Below are 20,492 nucleotides of genomic sequence, written 5' to 3' on the forward strand. Positions count from 1 at the left end.
CAAGAATCATTTCATTCAAAGTCATGGAAATTCCTTCCAAAAAAAAAAAAGTCATGGAAATTAGGTACAACTAATTATATAGACTGGAATGTTGATACGATCGTCTCCGTGAACGGCGGGATAACGGATCACAAGCTACTTCGAGGGTAGCTACCTCCTAGAAGAACAGAGAAGAGAGAAAGGATTTTTGTATATTCATTATCCTTTACATCATATGTCTTACTGTATATATAATATCCTAACAATGGTCTATCCTTCAACAGAAAAATGGAATATTCCCTAAGATGCTCTTCATGAGGTTTGCATGTTTCTCCTTGCCAAGTGGGGTGCTGTCGTGGCAAAGTGTTTACTCATCAACTCCTCCATGTCATGCTGAGTCGTAACAAATGTGAAACAAACTGTTGTATTCTTCTAGGAAATACAAAAAGCTGGGAGTGCTCTTCAAGGTTTGGAAAGGGTTGAAACTATTTGTTGTTTTACAAAGGAGAAACTCCAGATTGTCAGTATCAATATTTCTCCAACATAATTCTCTCATTACATATTTATGAAAATATAAAACCCTTAAACAATCTCATCCATCCATCTAATTAAGTTCCTATGATTGAGATTAAAAACAAAATAAACCCTAAACCCAATTTATTATGGACACTAATAAAGCACGTCATGGGCTTGGATGGAGTACTCATGCAAACACATATGTCATGGATTAGTTTTAAGTACTCCATCGGATTACTTAGGTTAAGTCACACGAAAGTCATGTCTGCGGGTGAGGAGATCATTATATCTTACTATCCACAGCTAATCATAGAATTGGTTACCTGTGGGAGATAATTACGACAGCAATTCTCCCAAATTTTCATTTTTTGTGATAACAAATGAAGAACCGCTCAAAGTTGGGGCCATGGGGCCCTCAATGTTTTCTAGCCCAGCAAATCAATCAAATTCTATTGGGTTTTGCCAAGGTTACGAAATGAACATGTCTCTAGGACCTTCATCTCAGGAAGCATGTGGTTCTGAGTTCAACTCCTCTTATCCCTTTATGGTCATTCACACGGGTGTTTAATGCTCTTCACTTCTTTCGTGAAAGTTGAATGATTTTTATTCAACCCCGGTATGACCCGATCTATGCGGTTGTAGGATCAATATGGACACGCAAGATTAGTCAGGCCGAAGACTTGGCGGTCATTAGCAAAAAAAATAAAAAGAAAAAGAAAAACACCTCTGGGCATTTTCAAGCCCGTCAAATGAGGGTATGAGAAATAAAAACATTTTTTGATAATTGATAATTTATTTGTAAGGCTAACATTTTCCAGGACTTGTATGATAACCTTTTTTTTTTTTTTTGTGGACAAAATCTTTTATTTTTCTTATGGAAATTGGATTACCATACTTTCCCTTTATATTAGCATCACACATCTACAAGAGGAAAAAAGTTTTGATGGGTGCCAATTAGTATAAGGGGTTACATTTTTAAATGCACATTATTAAATGAGGAGAAAGGAGAGATGTAAGAAGGTGAAACTGAAGGAAGAAGGTAGCAGAACTTATCTCCTCATAGAATCGACAATCCCACCATGTTTTTCATTGTGCCTAAGCACCTATCGGTATCAATTTCAGAGTCATCTGATTTTTCTGTGTCTTTAAGTATGAATGTGCTGATAATTTGGGCAACACCAGTCAACAAAAATAATGTGTGATGGGATGTGTACATCGAGGTTGCGTGCCCATGCTCTTCTCATGTGTAAGGTTCAAGAACTCGTTTCATTTTAGTGACTTCAAAACCCAAAATTTTACCGAAATAGTGTACTTTTTCATGTGTTTTACTTGGCCATTTTTTGGGGTTAATGGTCAAAATTAGCGAAATGAGCATAACAAAATGACGGAATTTTTTACTAAATAGTTTTTTTTTTTTCCAAAATCATTGAAATTTCGAAATTTGGTGAGATGACTGAAATTGTGTCTTTTTGTGTTTAGTATGCAGTTTCATTTTGGTTAAAAAAAAAAACCGAAATATCCGATACCAGGACAGAATCGCTAATCTTTGATTGTATGATAAATCATTGTTCTGATCATCATGGGTAGAGGGTGAACAAGTTCTGTATGATCTGGTTAGAAAACAAGTTTTCCATAGTCTCAATTCAATTGTGTGTATATCCCAGTGGTCAGTAAAAGGATAAAAAATAACTTTTAAAATAATTATCTTGGAAAATACTTTTGTAATATCTGTTTGAAATGAAAATAATTGTCTTTTACGCATTTTCGTTTGATAATTTTAAAACACTCTTTTGGTAGGAGATGCCTTGCTTTTTCCAAAAGACAAATTTATTTAATTTTGATGAAAAATTGGTTTATCATGAAAATTCATTAAGAACCCAGAAAGTTTGAGAAAATTGTTTATTTTCTCATACGATATATCATCTTCAAAATTGACTTGGGTTAAAATTTCAAAAATTAAATTTTGAAAACTATTATTGTTTTCGAAATGCTGGGCTAAGGTTTGAGAAAGATTAGAGAGGTTTTGTCTAAAAGCTTTCTTCTTCTCAGCACAATGATTTTTCTAGATTTAGTATAGTTAAAGTGAAAGAATAAATTAACACAAAATGTCGCTTGCATCAACCTATTGGTATATTAATTTATTTTAATGAAAAATATGGGTAATAAATTATACCATGCAACTCTATTTATGTTTATTTTTCAGATTTAAACTATACCAAGAGTGGATGTAGGCAGTCGTGCAAAACCATGTTCTCTCATGTAACTGTAGGCATTTATGCCGGTACCTCAAACCATGCCACACATACCAACTGTGCTCAACAAGAGGTTCCCTAAGGACAACCGAAGCAGGACTCTAATGGAGCACTCTATCTAATGCCTTGTGCTCGTGAGTTATGGTAGGTTAGACATTTTAGGGGATTTACATCCAACGACTGGGAGTCTCTTGGGGTTCGTGCTTAGGCGCTGAGTGTGTGCTTTTCAACAGAATCCCATTTTTAAGTACCACTTAGGACTCAGAACTTCTCTGGCTGCTGGGCATCCTTAGCAACTATCCAATGGTTGGGAGGTTTGGGATGAACACCAATGTGGTGGGGTGCGTGCCCGCATCCGTAGGCTGGGAGCCGTCCCATCGGTGCGGCTGGAGAGGATTTGGTTCCATATTTCAAAATTCGAACTTCAGAATTAAGATATCCAACGGTCATTTTGGGGTGGGGTAAACTAACGGTCGAATTGTTTCAGAACTCGGCGCTCAACGCCTATTGTGTGTGTGTGTATGTGAGAGAGAGAGAGAGAGAGAGAGAGAGAGAGAGAGATGAGGAAAGGAAAAGATCGAGTAAGATCAGAAACAGGAGAAGAAGAAGGCAACGGAACAGGGAAAGGAGGGAAAGGTTTCTACGCTTGCTACCTCCTCTGCTCCTTGAGCCCAAGACACAAAGGCCAGACTTATATAGGGTTCGTACTCAGACATGCTTCTCTCTTTCTTCTTCTTCTTCTTCTTCTTCTTCTTCTTTATCTCCTATTTCTGATGTTAAGGTTTTTTGTTTTTGGCTCCATCTGCGATTAATGAATCTCAGATCATAGTTTAATTGGAACTTGAGCACCAGGAGTTCTTTGGTTTTGATTTATGCAATCCAATTTCCCTTGAACATCATTGCTTTTAGTTTTTCTAACACAAAGAACAGTCTTTTAACTGCTCTGACTTCAGAGTTTTCGTGAATTCCCACCTTAAAGTTTCGGACCGACTTATGAATATCTCAAATGTTTAGAAATTATGGATCCAATCAATGGTCGGACTCCATCCAAGAAAGATTTGAATCTCTTCTGTGCCTCGAATTGATTTCAAAAGCCCAGGTCAAGATCTAATTCCTGGGGACCCTAATATACTCGAGCCCTATCTCTATTCTCTACTTTAACTCATTGATGGAGCATGCTTCTTCTTGCGGGTGCACGTACCCGGTGCCAAACATTTCTATCGGGCTGATCTGAAACTTTCTTTGAGGGAATAATGTTCTTATTTCGATCATTTTCCATAAATGAACAGATGTATTTGGATGAGCAAGAATCATCTGATCGATAATTTCATTTTACATTTTTTCTCTTCTTTAGAATATGGTTATGATCATGTAATAAATTTGGCTCTTCCGATTTGATCCATATAAATTGTTGTCTATCTGTTTGATGTTTGTCTCAAATCAGAATAATGAATGGTGAGGCAGGAAAATTCACTTACTGTATCTTCTCCATAACTCAACTCTTGAGGAATATCCTTTCACTTTTAAAATGGTTCATGAGACGATTGTACAACGGCTCAACTAACAAGACATACTTATTTGTGCAATTATAGGTTTACAATCAACCCTTGTCGTCGGATTAGGCAGCATAATGGTGAAATAAATTGTGGTGCATGGAGGACGAAGACAAAGCGTCCTTGGGAAATGGTATTATGCATATATGGTTTCCCAACAAACGTATCTGCACTCCAGGTTACATATCCTAAGCCCTAAATAGATATCTTCTGTGAAGAAATTTCTTCTACTTTGAGATAGTTGTCTTTTCTTATTGATTCATAGGCAACCATTATCTGCCTGAGAAATTAATATTTGTTTGCCATGTCTAGAATGAAACTTTTACCCTACTGTTTTCAGTTGGAAGTGCTTCATTTAGTTTGTTTTTAAGTTGTTCTTCTACTTCTGGTAAACTTGTATTTTGCATCTGTGACCAATGTGTGACATCTACCCATGGATTAAATTTGTTCATTCAGTGAGCTATTTGTTTGATTGGCCTTATAAAGGAAATTGTATTATGTCAGTCCTAACCTTCCAGTGGATGATGGATTTCTGTTTTGATAATTGGTTGTGTTTTACTTCCTGCTTGGATAATCGTGATAATAAAAGTGATTCTTCTGCTGGACTAAGGATTGTAATTTGTTGAGTGTAGAGAAGAGCTTATATTCCATCAAGCCACCCAAATCATCCAGCCTTATGTTGTAATTTGTAAGAGTCAAGTTTCATTGTTTGACAATACTCAAGTACTTTATCTGCTGAAATTGCAGTTTGAGTGGGCCTGGCAGCATCCAGTGGAGTCCTTGGCTGTTAGAAAAGCAGCTGCAGAATTCAAATCCGTCTCTGGGGTTGCCAATAAGATCAAGCTTGCCCACACAATGCTTAATCTCCCTGCATGGCAGAGGTAAAATATCTACTAGAAACTCTCTCTCTCTCTCTCTCTCTCACCACATCTTTATCTATCTGTCCCTAAATTTTCTTTCCTTTCCATCAGCTTGAACCTCACTGTTAACTTTTTCTCGACAAAATACATGAAACACACTGCTGGATGCCCGAGCTTGCCAGTGCATATGAAAGCCCAAATTTGTTCAATGGACGAACTTCCCTGCTACATGGGAGATGAGCAAATTTTAATGAATAATGAAGATGACTGGGTAGCTGAAAGTGCATATGATGATGGACCAGTAACACAGATGAATATACAAGTTCACGATTTTGCCAAATATCATTGTAGCATTGAAATGACTCATGTACAAATCGGAAGGATGGAAGATGATTATCGTTTTGGAGAGCCCATAGGCCCCCTCACTCCAAAGGAAGGAGACCACAGGGTTCCTGTTTGTGCTGGTGAATGTGGTATAACCAGCTCTTTGGATACAGAAGAAACAGTTGAAGATAGAGATCCCTTTGAGATTATGGAGAAGGATGATATGAAATCATGTCAGCCAAACAAGCTGCAAACACCCAAAGCTTTTGAGAATGATCAACCAACATCAACTGATGGTCTTCTTTCCTCTTCGGAAGTTGAGATAATAAATTTGTTGACTCCCCCTCCTAACTGCATTCTTAAGAAGAGAGCTTCCCCAAATTTCCCCAAAATTATTGACTTAACAGAGTCTCCTGTTTTCATCCAACTATGAGATGTCGGATTTGTAATATGCAATTAAAAACATAAAAAGCAATTTCTGGCTCTGAAATAAGCATTTTCTACTTCTATGTATCATGTGTTAATTGGAAATTCCTTTTTCAATTAGAAGAGTGTATTATCCATTTATGGTGTCTGATCTGAACTTACTGAAATACTGTAAGGATTAGAATGGTTTAAATAACTATCATGCATACAGGCAGGGTGGGGAACAAAAATGTGATTAAGGCCTTGAAGAGTAGCAGCCATGTGGCAAAATATGTTCATTCAGAAGTCACTTTCGAGGACGAAACATCTGATAAAGAATTGGTGGGCAAAAAGCTCCAGCAAACATGGAATTGGTGAACAAGAACAGTTAACAAAGAGAACAGATGATGCCTTTACAGTTAAATATAACTTAACTGCATGCATAAATATATATCTAACGCCGATCTCAAGAACTGCTCCTTTTGAACACTCCTCCCCTAAGCTAACAATATGTTATATTGTCTTATTTAAATTTAGATTGATTCACTCCCCCCTTCTCTTACCAGTCAAATCCAATGAAATTTTACCGCTCTTTTACTAGTCTCTTGCTGTTTTAGCTGCTGCTCATTGTGCCAAAGTTGGATGGGATGCTCAATTAGCTGTAAGTAGCTCATTGGAGAGACCAAAAGAGTATTCATAGGGGGAAAATTGTCAAATATACTCAAAAAACTTCTTTCATCGAACCTCTTTATTGGATAACAGAAAGAGTATGTTACTAATAAAGTATTCACAGGGCTTCACATCCTACAGTAATTCTTCCTATTCATACAAAAAAATTTCCCACAGAAAATTTGGTTTGTGATACAAGAAACTCAAGTTGGATATTCACCAAGTCAGAACAAGTATTTGTATATTTAGTATGATCCACCAGGCTGTCCATGAAGCTTTCATTTTCCCCCTTCTCAGTTCAACACAATTCAACAATTCCCCTTGTCTCAGGTTGAGCCCTTCCTTGATTACATAAAGCTTAAGAATCAGGATATTCCATCACAACAATGATAAGCCAACATTGTCTATGGCGTGTAAGCACTGTCATGAGTCCTGTTGCTTTGTGCAGTCCATCTCTGCCTTGAGACTTTTGAGCTCAGAATGCTTAGTTCTTTATTGGCAAAGATCTGGAACTTCGGGGTATATATGTTTCCTGTACTAGGATATCCGGAACTGTATTGCTCAGCCCAGCTAGGAAAGAGATGCACAGATGGAAGCTAAGCCAAGGGTTCCGAACTTTCAATTCAGAGAACATTTCAATGGGAACACCTTTAATGTAAACCGGTTTGTTTTCCTTTGGTGATAAGCCAGCTTTCCACTCGTTGATTAATATGATATTAGTAATAATAGCCAATTATCACAATTTAATCCAGCCAAAGTTACTAGAAACGCATTTTAAATTCCATTTTTCTTGACATTCCTTTTATGGATTTTTCTGAATTGATCTGAATGATATCAAAAGGAAATCACCCACAATACAGCAAAAGTTTAAAACGAGTTTAAAACAAGTTTGCTGGCACTTTTTTAAAAAACTTAAATTTTGATTTCTAAAAATAAAAATAAATTGATATTATATAAACTTATACACCACACATGCAATATTATTATTATTATTATTATTATTATTATTATTATTATTATTATTATTATTTTGATTTTGGTACATATGCAATGTTAATATTTAACCAATAAGACATGAGTTTGTACTACAATTTATATGTTTATATTGCAATTTTTGGTCAAATATTTTTCAAATTTAAACGTTTAAAACATGAACCATCCATTTTCATTTTTTTGCCATTCTTGAAATGTTTAACCACATTTGTACTGTCACCTTCAAATTTTAAGCCGTTCTAAACACACCATACCAAACAAAGTTTTTTTGTCGGGTTCTCATTTTAACTAACTATGATCCAAACGTAACAATCAACCATCGGGGTTGTATGTGTATGTTTAAACATAAAACTGGACTGTTGCAGGTACTCCATTGCTGAATTTTTTTGACCAGGAAATGCATCCTCTTGGTCTGATCTGAATTTTCAAAAATGAAAAATATGGTACAAGATCCCCAAGGAGGCAAGAATTGCTAATTATTGCAGGTTCCAAACTAAATCTTCAATTTCCCACCCTATCTTACTCATACCAATGCTTGCTGGTTGGACAAAATAAACTTGGGTTAATGGTTTCAACAAGATTACTAATTTGTACCAACGACAAGACCCTACGTGTAGTGGGTTGAAATATCATGGAAATGGAAGGAAAAGAAATGACGGCAGAAGCACTAACATCCCATCCCACTTCATTTGGTTGGTGGAGAATGATCTGGAGAGAGTTCCCACACGTTGATTGTGAAACCCCTACAAACAGACACGGCCTGTCTGGGATAGATTTCTCATCTTACTCTTATGGGGTTTGACAGAGAACAAAAGGAATGAACAAAAGGGGATACAATACTGATTTGTTCATGGACTCGCTGTCAACACCAAAAATACATTAGACGGTAAGACCCAAGAATGAGTGACCCGGATTGAGAACTTGATGAGGCTAAAACATTGATATGGGTTCAGTAGCTTCACCTGTCTCCACCCTTCCCACCCCCACCCCCAAAGGGGGACTTTTTCCTCATTTGCTGCCTGCTTGCATTGCAGTGGGTGCTCGTGCTTCAGACTGGTCCTACAGTTCTTACGAATCAAACTAAGAAGCTATATCCAGAGGTCTTAAAATGATATAAACAGCATCTGATAGGGATCCATAATTCAGGAAATTGTCATAAAAACAGGTTGAGAAACAGTAGTAGTTGTGGGACAGTTCAAAATTTCTAAGTGAGAGATTTCATACTCCCGTGAATCCTCTTATGGTGAACAAAAAGCTGTACCCAGCAGCAAAAAAAATGGGTGTCTTGTATTGTATCGAACCTCCCCACGTGGTAGCGAACCAACTAAGGATAAGATGAACTAGGTAAGGGTATCTCAATCTAATACCAACCAAAGCAGGATAAAAATGAATCTTCTGGAAGAAAAGCACAACAGGATGTGAAGAAAAGTAATATTACAATTGCATGGGTCTTTAAAAAAACTGAAACAAACACACAAAGTTCACATAGATATTAAAATACTTCAATGTAGTCAACATGAATAAACACCACCATTACCAAAAACAGATACCAAGTAACAGTACGAAAAGGTACGAATAACATGGATGTACGGATTATAGGAAGGCACAAATAACAAAGAGAATAATCTTTTCTAAATTAGGAAGCCCAAGGTGCAAAGAGTGTCTTATGGGCACACTCGTGAAAAATGCTGCCGCAACTGTTTGCTGCTCCCACTCCTTCAAAGCACCTTGCCAAATCCAAAAACAAGATGTCAGCTGCTGTTGTTATTGTTGCTGTTGTGGATCACATTGCCAAGCCAAAACAATGTCATTAAGAGCTGGCTTTATATCCTGTGTTAATATCTTCTGATAGTCTGGTGTATCTCCACCAGACTTCTTTAGCTCCACCAAATGGAAAGATGGAGTAACCTCGAAAATCTCTGCATCAATTGAAAGAACACCTTTCGTCCCTTCCTTTGATCCTTCCAATTTCAACAGTCCTCCACTTTTCTTCTTCACCTTAAATCTCAGCAACCTAGCAACTTCCTCCAGCTTAGAGATGATAGCTGAGGCAGGCTGCTTGGATGTAAATCGTGCTTCCCTCTTGTGGGCATCTTCATCAAACAGACCAGAGAGGTCAAACCCTGCCGAAAGAGAAATAATATCAAAAGCATTCAAATTATTAGGTCTGGCAAGCTCTTGCTTTGTCTCAGCAGCAGCATTGCTATTCTCAGAAGGGCTGAAAGCTGAATCCACGTCCATAGGAGCCAGTTCCTTAATTTCTCTTTCAGTTGTTGATATGGATTCCAAACCCTTTCTGAACCAAGAATTTTCCTTAATCTTTGCCATGGAAATCCTAGTATTTGGGTTTGGATCCAAAATCTTAGACAGCAGCCTGCGTACTTCTGTAGGGAACCAATTGGGGCATCTAAACTCTCCTTTTCCAATCTTTCTATACATCTCCATCAAATTTGAATCATGGAATGGAAGAAAGCCAGCCAGCAAAACATATAAAATCACCCCACAAGACCAAATGTCAGCTTTAGATCCATCATACCCTTTTCTATTGATTACTTCTGGAGCAACATATGCAGGCGTCCCACAAGCCGTGTGGAGCAACCCATCTTGGCGCTTGGAATCAGCAAGGGCACTCAACCCAAAATCTGAAGCCTTCAGATTTCCATTGTCATCTAGAAGTAGATTTTCAGGTTTCAAATCCCGGTGATAAACACCTCTGCTGTGGCAAAAATCCACGGCACTAATCAGCTGTTGAAAATATTTCCTTGCAACATCTTCCTTAAGTTTACCCTTGGCCACCTTGTTGAAGAGCTCACCACCTTTGGCATATTCCATGACAAAGTAAATCTTGGTTTTGCTAGCCATAACCTCATAAAGCTGCACAATGTTTGGGTGTTGAACCAATCTCATTACAGATATCTCTCGCTTAACCTGGTCAACCAGCCCAACCTTCAAAACTTTCTCTTTATCAATTACCTTAATTGCCATACTCTCGCCAGTTTTAAGGCTCCTCGCATAATAGACCTTGGCAAAAGTGCCTTGCCCTAATAATCTCCCTAATTCATACCTTTGTAACAACACACCCCCCTTACTATCCATCCCGAAATACAACCCCTACAACGTAATAAGTTATCCTCTCCCGCTTACACAATATACACAAAAAGCAAGAGTTACTAGGAGTAAAGAAGCTCAACCATCTTCACAATGATCAGGTTTAAACATAACGAGCTTTCTATGGCTTGTATCCCCATTGCACGTTCGAGCACGGACCCGGGAAGTTATATTTTGAATCTCATCAAGGATGAATGAGGGGAGCTCATGTAGAGCCGCAGGCTCATTGGCCTCACAGAAGGAATTCTTGACACTCAAGCACATTTTTCAGCATTCCCAGGTATTTTTCTTTCAAGTATTCAACCAGAGAGATGCTGTAAGAAAAATAACACGAAGTTAAAATTTGATCTTCAGCTGACTAGAATAAACACATAGAACAGCAATAGATGGTCAAGGTTTCAACTTATCAAAAAATTGGGGTCTTAATAAAGAATTGAAAATCAATCTTCATGTTTACAAATGTAAAATAAAAAAGTGTGTACCAATGCACGAGGCTCCTGCCACCGCAAGGTCTGGGAAAGGTCATAATGTACACTGTACACAGCCTTACCCCGTTTTACAGAGAGAGGCTGTTTCCCGGTTTACAAATGTTAAAAAGAAAATAAAAAAAAAAAATATTGTAACCACAAATCAATAAAGAAATTTTTATATGGGAAACAAAAAAGAATGAAAGAAATACGATAACATCCTATGGTGAGAATCTACTGAATAATTTAAATTACAGGATCAAATACACAGCAAAATTATAGGAAAAAACTAGAAGCATGTCAACATTTGGATTAGGGGTGTCAACCGGTCGGGCCGGGCCGGTCTCAGTCAGGTCTAATCGGGCTTGACCACTTGAAAGTCTTGCACCGTGAATACCCGTTTAAGTAAATGGGCCTAGCTTTGGAGGACATGGTATGTTTTATAATCAGGCCGTTCGGTGTCGGGCTTTAATTGGGCTTCCTTAAACGGGCCTTAACAGGGCTATGGACCTATTTACATCTAAACGGGCTTTAAACGTGCCTACCTTAAAATTCTATTCTAAAGTGGGTTGAGATTATGGTTGTTCTTTTCAAAAAAAAAAAAAAAAAAAAAGAAGAGATTATGACTATAACAACTTACAAAATAAAGCTTAATTAAATCAAATCCTACTACAAAACAAAGGGTAAGAAAGTTTAATTAATTTCTTACTAGTAGTGGCAAACTCAGAATTTTAGTAGTATTAAAGGGATCCGGGTTGGGTCGGGCTACAATGAGTCGGTTCAAGTCGGGCATATAAACGTGTCGGTTCGGTCGGGCACCTGACGGGTTAGCTACGTACACCGTGAACCCCCATTTAATAAATGTGTTGGGCTTAAATGGGCCGGTCTAGTTTGGGCCATAAAAGTGTTGGGCTTGGTTGGGCCTACCGATGCGGGCTCAGAATTGACACCTCTAATTTGGATGTATGTATTTAAGACCACACAAAACTGTTAATATTGCCAGTTTCCTATAAGTCAAGAATATAATCAGTGGAGAGAGAAAACAAAAGGATTATGCCATATATTGTTTATATTCTAAATCAATATTAGAACAATTCATGGTTTGGCTCTAGGAAAACAAATCTGCATCTAAGAATAACAAGAAACACATTCATGGAAAAAATATAGACAAACAAGGAAAGATGAGAAAACAGAATAATAAATAAAAGGAGGAAAATAGGTGCAGGGGAAAGATAGCCGGCTCAGTTAGCCTTTCTCAAACAATTCCGAGGAAGTACAAGGGAGACAAGCATTTCTTCCCCTCAATTATAACCAAATGTAAAAACAAATAACAAACTAAAGAACTATTGATAATCACCGACATCCTCTGCTGATGGACAAAAGAGAATGAAAAACAAACGCAAAATCAAACAAACCTAGTACTCCAAGAATGCAGAAATTCGTTAACAATAATCAAATCGATTCCCATTTCGGATGAAAGAGGTCAGGATTACAAATTAAACATCAGGAAAAAAATGGAGCTTTTAGCAACTAATACAACGATCTGATGGACTAAAACACCAAGTCCCACGATCCTATCCAAAAAAGAAAGACAACCATTTTTTCCTATTGAACACAGCATAGTATCAAAATTGATCAACATCATAAAGAAAAGGAAAAAAAAAAAAGGACAGTTCACTGGACAAAAATCTAATCAGAACAATAAAACTGAATTAATTCATTCAGTCATTCTAAAGAAGAACCATAAAGCAATTAAAAGCTCTGAGAAACCAACCACATCAAGGACATGAAAAGGGAAGATCGACATCATATCAAGCAAAACCCTAAAACCAGAGCACAAGAGCGTAAAAAGCAATCTCATGGTTCCAAAATTCGATAAGAGATTTAAATCACCGAAACCACGTACCTCAATACCCTTTTAAGATTGGAAGAAAGAGGGTCGATACGAGAATATCGAACAGATCCAAACCTCTGAACAAGAAAGGGGAGAATCAAAACGCGTAGGCGGAAAACGGCTACAAAGAACGAACGAACGAACGAACGAACGAACGAACGAACGAACAAAGCAGAGAAGGGTAGATACGGCCAACGCCAACAGCTTCCAACAACGATTCTTCAAAAGTGTGAATTTTCCTCCGCGGGGATCCCTATGTGGCTATTTCTATTTATTGTTGATTTTTTTTTTTAAATTCCAAAAATAAATGATCATAAAACTACAAAAGGAATATTCTAAGGAAGAAGGCAGCAACACACGGCCTAGGGCGGCACATAATACCGTCCCTGTACAAGGCTTTATAAAGTATAAACCTAAAAGGATACCGGTGTAGCCAGTTGTCAGTTGTCCTGAATTTGCTTTTTCTTTTTTTTTTTTAACCGTCACACGGTAAAAGCTGATAAATATCATAAGATGCTGTTTATCGGGTTCAAATTGTCTTTTTTTTTCTTTTGGTAATGGTTCAAATTGTCTACACCAAGCCACGAAGTGCATTGAGCATCCCGCGACTGAGAGTATATTTGGACACACACCCCAAGGGGTTTCTAGTCACCCGATGTTTATTACATTGACTTAGGGGTTGCAGATGATTTTCACACTTGTTCACCTACTTTGAACTTCACAGAACACCTCCCTCGTTCGAATGGTTTAGATCATCGGATTGAAATTTTCTATTTAGTACATATTATGGGCTCAAGGATCATATCCCTTTTTTCTTCTTTCTAATCTCACGAAAAAATTCAAGTCCAATGGTTTATCATGTTCTACCACATAAATTCCATGCATGCTGATGAGGAGATCTAAGGTGATTATGCTTGCATGTAGACCAAGGTGTGTAGAGGTTTTGTCTTTGGACAGCAATTTAGAATTGAAATTGAAATCGTTTAAAATCGTATCAAAATAAATCAAATTGATTTTGATTTTAAAATATAGAATCTCTTTTAGTTCAATTTGATTCGATTTCAGTTTCATGATAGGAATCGTCGAATCAGATCAAATTACCCAAATTTAAACTGAACATGGAACCTCATAAATCATTGTTTTTTAATATTTTAGCCGATGTGGATGATAAGTCTTATCCATTTTAATATTTGAAAAAAGATCGATGGATTATGTTTATATCAAACGAGGGGTTTTTTTGTTGTTGAAGATGTAAAAAGTTTATCCAAACACTTAAAATAGATCGGTGCATGGATTGATCCAAGCATTTATAACCCTCATTATGTTTATATCAAATTAGGGTTTGAAAATAGATCGATGGATTACATTTATATCAAATGAGGGGTTTTTTCGTTGTTGAAGTTGTAAAAGGTTGATCCAAGCACTTAAAATAGGGTCTAAACAAAATAAAACAGGGTCAAAACTAAAGAATGATTTTTTTATTTTTGGTAGAAATGAGATTATTTATTTATGTGCGAATAGCGCAAGGTATCTAGATTACATAGATTAGACAATCAAAGAGTGAGAAGCGATCAAACTATCTGATATGCACAAGACAAAGTCTTCCCAATCAATGAATCAACCACACTGTTAATCTCCTTAAAAACACGACAGAAGAAACAAATTACAAAGAAAATCTTCTGGCAAATGAGGTGTTGGATGACATTAGCAACCTCCATTGGAGGAGGCAGGTCAATCTCTCCAATTAATTTTTTTCTCTTTCTAACCTCTCACATGCATGTAACTCTACACATGGAACACATAGCCCAAAATCATCGGCATGCCCCATACATGTATCATGTCTGTGAGATGTATATGAGAGATTGAAGAAAGTTGGAAGAAAAATTAGTTAGATGGGATCACAATCCTTCACGGATCCTCGACAGAGAGGATATCCGCCAACTCATGATTTTTACCAATCTTTGCTTCAATCACATCAAGAGCCAGAATCTAGAAATAGAAAAGCCAAAGATTGGGCAGGAGGAGATTTCCTAAGAATAAGTTTAAGCCTCTCAACAAAAAATAAAATTAAAATAAAAATTAAGCCATTGGAAATAGAAAAGCCAAAGATTGGGCAGGAGGAGATTTCCTAAGGAGTAATTGAAATAGAAATTTTCATTTGTCAAAGAAGATTTTTGGCAGAGAGAAACCTTCCAAGAAAAGAATCTAAGCCATTCACCATTAAGCCAACCTAAGCTGAGCTTACGCTAGCCAGAAACCGTAAATCTGAAAAGGGAACATTTTTTGGAATTAAAAAACATTATAACTTATGGAAAGTGGAAATTTTTGTAACCCTATTTGAGGAAGATGATAGGTGTACACAAAGTTTACAAAATATATATATATATATATATATACTAGTAAAAATACACGTACAAATGCACGTGGTGATAGTCTTTTAATTAAACATTTTCTTAAGACAAGATTATTGGGTCAATCCATTTGAAGTAAGTTCTGAAAAGCTTGGTGAGTTGATTTTTCAAAGTTTATATTTTCTAAAAACAGAATTAAACCTAATTATTCTGAATACAAGAAAGAAAATCCACAGACTAAATAGTGCAATTCCCATAATAGAAAGGAGATGGGAACATGAAACATAAAAAACATATGTCTCGTCTTCCTCTACGGAGGTCTTAAGAATGGCATCAATTTCACAAATAATTCTTTCATAACATATAACAATAATACTTATAAACCATAATATTACAAACCATGGAGACTGATTAAGAAAAAACTAATCTCTGATCAAGTCAAAGCGGTGTACGTGAAAACATGCTTGCTTTCCGCATGCTCTGAAGATTTTTCCATAATATAGTGCAATAATTTTTCCACCTGAGCTCTATCTTGCAGATTAAATGAATTATACTACCTTGTGGATGTGGAGTATCTAAAATTGAGAAATGCAGTGCCAGTGAACCAACAGAAAAAGAAGTTGAAGTTGAGAACTTTTGTGCTACTGTAATAGAAAAAGAAATAGGAATTTGAAATATTCTGAACTATTGTTGTAAGAGACAAAATTGAGAAATCGTGGGATATTGTAATTGATTTTTTGTCCTCTCTGTGGTATATATAAGGAAGGATTTTATTGCATAAAAACTTGTAAAGTCGATGAAAGTTGATTGAAAGATACCGTTTTTATGTAATAAATCTATCCATAATTATGTGACTATAATTTTGTGGCTATTTTTTTTATCCCTTTAATACATAATAATTTTAATTAATGATTACTCCACCCCTTTCTTCTCTTCGTTCAGAGAGATGAGTGAGAGAAAGATAATTATAGAGAAAAAATACCCCTTTCTCCACGTTTAGATTTTGTAAGGGATGGAAGGAGAGATTTTAAGAGCTTTTTTTTTTTTTTTTTTGGTATATCTCTCATCATATTTACCTTTTTAATATCTCCATAATTATTTATTCCCTCTCTATTCTCTATAATTCTCTGGAGAATCTCTCCCCATTGTGCTCAATGTTTTTTCCAAAAAGGATGAGTGAGAGAGAGAGAGATTTAAGGAGGAATAATAGTGCATTTGTTTGGTTTATAATTATAATAGCGCAATAAATCTCTCCATAATTCTCCATACTATAATTTTGTGGTTTTTTTTTTATCCCTTTAATATGTAATAATTATAATTAATGATTACTCCACCCCTCTCTCCTCCACGTTTAGAGAGATGAGTGAGAGAAAGAGAATTATAGAGAGAATATACCCCTTCCTCCAAATTTAGATTTTATAAGGAATGGAAGAGAGATTTTATGAGCCATTTTTTTTGGGTATCTCTCTCCATACTTACCTTTTTAATGTCTCCATAATCATTTATTGTCTTTATGGAGAATCTCCTCCATTGTGCTCCACGTTTTTTCCAAAGACGATAAGTGAGAGAGAGAGAGAGAGAGATTTAAGGAGGAATAATAGTGCATTTGTTTGGTTTATAATTATATGACTTTTTAATAGTTAATAATTATAATTATATGCCTTTTTCATATTCCACTCTCCCCCTTTCTCCTCCACGTTGAGAGAGAGAGAAAGAGAGGAATATTATATGCCTTTTTTTAATCCCTTTTAATATTTAATTAATTAATTATTACTCTCTCCTTTCTCGAGAGAGAGAGAGAGAGAGAGAGAGAGAGAAATAGAGAATTATGGAGAGTTTATTATTATTAACTTCTTTTTTTGTTGGTATATCTCTTTCCATAATTATTCATTCCATCCCCATTCACCATAATTCTCTCTATTTCTCTCTCTATTCTCCCCCATTTCTCTTCCACATTTAGAGAGGGAGAGAGTGAGAATTAAAGAATTTAATATTATTATTTGATTTATCTTTCATTTTTAGGGGTGAGAGGGTGAGTGGGTTTAGGATTTGTAATTATATGCCTTTTTAATATTCCACTCTTCCCCTTTCTCCTCCACGTTTAGAGAGAGAGAGAGAAATAATTATAGAGAGTTTATTATGATATTTGTTTCATATTCAATTTTGAGGGGATTTTGGTCATTTGGGAATTTTTTTGATAGATCTAAATGATTTTTTGATCATTTTAAAAAAGTATACCAAAGACAGGGAGTACGTACTTTTATATAGTAGTATGATATATGTATATATATACACACACAATAGGGGAAAGGAGGAGGGATCAATACACCACATATGTATATTGACATCTCACACGTCAAGTCAATGGGTGATGGGAGTGAATGTAGTTACAGTTCAAGAGCGAAAGAGAGAGGGCATGCACTGCCAGTAGCATGCACATCATTTTCCCTTCAGAAATTTGCTTTCTTATATGTCTTTGGTTGGAGAAAGTTTTCTTCCATTGAGTGAAAAAGTTTACCACACCATCTAAGGATTCATAAACTCCTTCAAGGTTTTAGTATGTTTTCCAAAATACCCTCCGACATGCATCTGAAGCTATGCAATCAAGGGATTCCTCTCACTTTGACTTGAGGAAAACTCGGTCCCATGTTTATTTTGGTTTAAACAAGAATCCAGACTCTTATGTGAACATGGTAAAATCTTTCAGCCGTCTATGCTACTCAAACTCAAGAGGTCATAATTGTAGGATGAAGAGACTTTGATTTGAATAGTATGAAAAGATGTGGGAGGAAACCATTAGCTAACTTGTAATTGTGGTTCTCTTATTCCCCAACACACTCACCCCAAAAAAAAAGAAAAAAAAAATTATGGATTGATATAAAATTTCCAAAGCTTATATCCCATACTACAAGGAGTCTAAAACATGGATCTTATATTGTTTTGCTCTTAAATTATAGCAGTCATGATGCTTTGTTTGACGGTTTTTCTTATTGTTGAGTGATATATAAACTTATTACAACATCCCTCCTAACCCTTCCTTGTCAATAACAAATTTTTAGCATCCATTTTGAAACGATGATTTGAAGGCATTTTGATTCCTTGTCAATAATAAATTTATAGCATCCATTTTGAAACGATGGTTTGAAGGCATTTTGGTTCCTTGCCAATAATAAATTTTTAGCATCCATTTTGAAATGATGGTTTGAAGGCATTTGGGGTCCTTGTCAATGATAAATTTATAGCATCCATTTTGAAACGATGGTTTGAAGGCATTTTGGTTCCTTGCCAATAATAAATTTATAGCATCCATTTTGAAGGATAGTTTGAACGCATTTTGGTTCCTTGCCAATAATAAATTTAAAGCATCCATTTTGAAAGGATGGTTTGAAGCATTTTGGTTCATTGTTAAACCTAGCACATCCACTACTCTTTCTTTGATATCCCTGTTTGCAACAATAAACTAAGAATCAAGTTTTCACCATGAGTATCAGTAGCATCCGATGGCTAAAGAGTATGATACCTATAATCTTATTGGTGGATCGATGATGATGACCCAAGATTTCAATCACAAAGTCATTTCATTTATAGAAAAGGAATTCTTGCTTCACTACGGTTGAAGGAAAACTTTTGCCATAAATATATAATTCATGTTGAAAAGCTGTTCTAAAGGTTTTTCTGACTTCTGATTGCTAACCTACCATATTTAACCTTCTTTGTCCTCGGAGTTGGTTGTATCTTATCGAAAATATTGTTATAGTTATTTCACCAAACATTAAGAAAACAACTTCCACCATTAGCACTTACATCATCGTCACAAAACAAAGACAAATACAATTGGAGAATGACTATATTGGTCTAGGGAAAAACTTCCCCACAATGCTAGAATCTAATTCCCCTCTTACATAGTTTTTTTTTATTTTTTCTCCTACTCTGAACATATTTGTAGGTCATATTTGGGTGATACGTTTTTTAAGATAACCATTGGTAAGGTTACAGATTACTACCCACACTATCATTGTGTGAAACCCTCTCCCATTATTGTAATTAACTCATTTTGAAGTCTCATCTTATACATGCATATGATAGAGGAACTCAAAAGAAATTAATTTGATTTTGAGCGGCAACCAATACTAGTTATCTTTGTTGCTTATATAAATAAATATTAAAAAAAAAAAAAAAAAAAAAAAACCTAGCTAACCAAATAAAATGTAAACCCAACTTTGAAAACTGAGGGGACCAAACCTAACCAACCACATTAGGGATAGGATAGGGTTGGCCTCCCATTTTATCCATTTTATTATCATACCTAATGATACCTAACATATCAGATAATATGAAGATTTATGTATGTATGTATGTATGTATGTATGTGTAACATACATTAGTCATCTCGGTTGCATTTAAAATAAATAAATAAATCAATAAAAAAGAGACTACTAGCTAACTGAATAAAATGTAAACCCAACTTGAAACCTAAGTGGACCATACTAACCAACAACATTAGGGATAGGATGTGGTTGGCCTCTCATTTCTTTTTTTTTTTTTTTTTTGGGTAGAAAGTTGGCCTCTCATTTCAACCAATTTATTATCATCACTAGTGGTACCTAAAATGTCATATAATATGAAGATTCATGTATGTATAACAGAAACAGTATCTCATATGTCTTTATGCTAAGGAAACTTCATAACTAATATAGTGAAATGTATTAAACAATCATTTTAATATATATATATATATTAGAGGGTACTCATGAGTTTTTATCAAAATGAAAAATAATTGATCAATTCATTATGGTTTTCATTGGATTCAATTAATATTAAAATACATTATTTTATAAATTTTGGGAATACTTCTGTTGTACTTAAATCTCATTTAAAAGAAAACAATTTATAATTGTAAGTGCAGGCATGGATATTACCAACATAAAAGTGATTATTACAGGATTAATATTTACTTTTAATATATTTATTATATTCTTATAAATACACAAAAAAGTAGACGAAATGCAAGTTTCATTCCTAACCTAGGCAGTTAAATATTATTTGAAACCAATTGCATGGCTATTCCAGAAATTGATATAAAAACATACTTAGTACTCTGATTAGATTTAACCTTATTAT

General features: G+C 35.6%; 2 protein-coding genes across 4 annotated transcripts; one reads left to right on the forward strand and one right to left on the reverse strand.

Moving 5' to 3' along the window:
- Positions 1–3,248: 3,248 nt before the first annotated feature.
- LOC122081081 lies at positions 3,249–6,047 on the forward strand. Its single transcript, XM_042648047.1, has 4 exons — positions 3,249–3,447; positions 4,340–4,478; positions 5,048–5,181; positions 5,272–6,047. The coding sequence occupies exons 1-4, from the start codon at positions 3,308–3,310 to the stop codon at positions 5,915–5,917; spliced, it is 1,059 nt and encodes a 352-aa protein (XP_042503981.1). The 5' UTR covers positions 3,249–3,307; the 3' UTR covers positions 5,918–6,047.
- A 2,966-nt stretch (positions 6,048–9,013) lies between these two features.
- Positions 9,014–13,356, reverse strand: LOC122081079 (CBL-interacting protein kinase 2-like). Of its 3 annotated transcripts, none has more exons than XM_042648045.1 (2): positions 13,041–13,356; positions 9,014–10,973 (listed from the first exon to the last, which is right to left on the reverse strand). In XM_042648045.1, the coding sequence occupies exon 2, from the start codon at positions 10,645–10,647 to the stop codon at positions 9,316–9,318; it is 1,332 nt and encodes a 443-aa protein (XP_042503979.1). In that variant the 5' UTR covers positions 10,648–10,973; positions 13,041–13,356; the 3' UTR covers positions 9,014–9,315. The 3 variants fall into 3 exon arrangements, with proteins under 3 accessions (XP_042503979.1, XP_042503978.1, XP_042503980.1); XM_042648044.1 differs by having other exon boundaries at positions 13,033–13,356; XM_042648046.1 differs by lacking the exon at positions 13,041–13,356 and adding an exon at positions 12,901–13,022.
- Positions 13,357–20,492: the final 7,136 nt, after the last annotated feature.

The sequence above is a fragment of the Macadamia integrifolia genome, chromosome 6, assembly GCF_013358625.1.
Source record: "Macadamia integrifolia cultivar HAES 741 chromosome 6, SCU_Mint_v3, whole genome shotgun sequence".
Taxonomy (NCBI): domain Eukaryota; kingdom Viridiplantae; phylum Streptophyta; class Magnoliopsida; order Proteales; family Proteaceae; genus Macadamia; species Macadamia integrifolia.

What these genes read in the sequence shown, in the direction of transcription:
- LOC122081081 (XM_042648047.1), top strand. Translation starts at nt 3,308, where the DNA reads ATGAGGAAAGGAAAAGATCGAGTAAGATCAGAAACAGGAGAAGAAGAA. An exon ending in AAAGGCCAGACTTATATAGG is followed by an intron (nt 3,448 to 4,339) that starts GTTCGTACTCAG and finishes GTGCAATTATAG; the next exon opens with GTTTACAATCAACCCTTGTC. An exon ending in AATCTCCCTGCATGGCAGAG is followed by an intron (nt 5,182 to 5,271) that starts GTAAAATATCTA and finishes CCTTTCCATCAG; the next exon opens with CTTGAACCTCACTGTTAACT.
- LOC122081079 (XM_042648045.1), bottom strand. Translation starts at nt 10,647, where the DNA reads ATGGATAGTAAGGGGGGTGTGTTGTTACAAAGGTATGAATTAGGGAGA.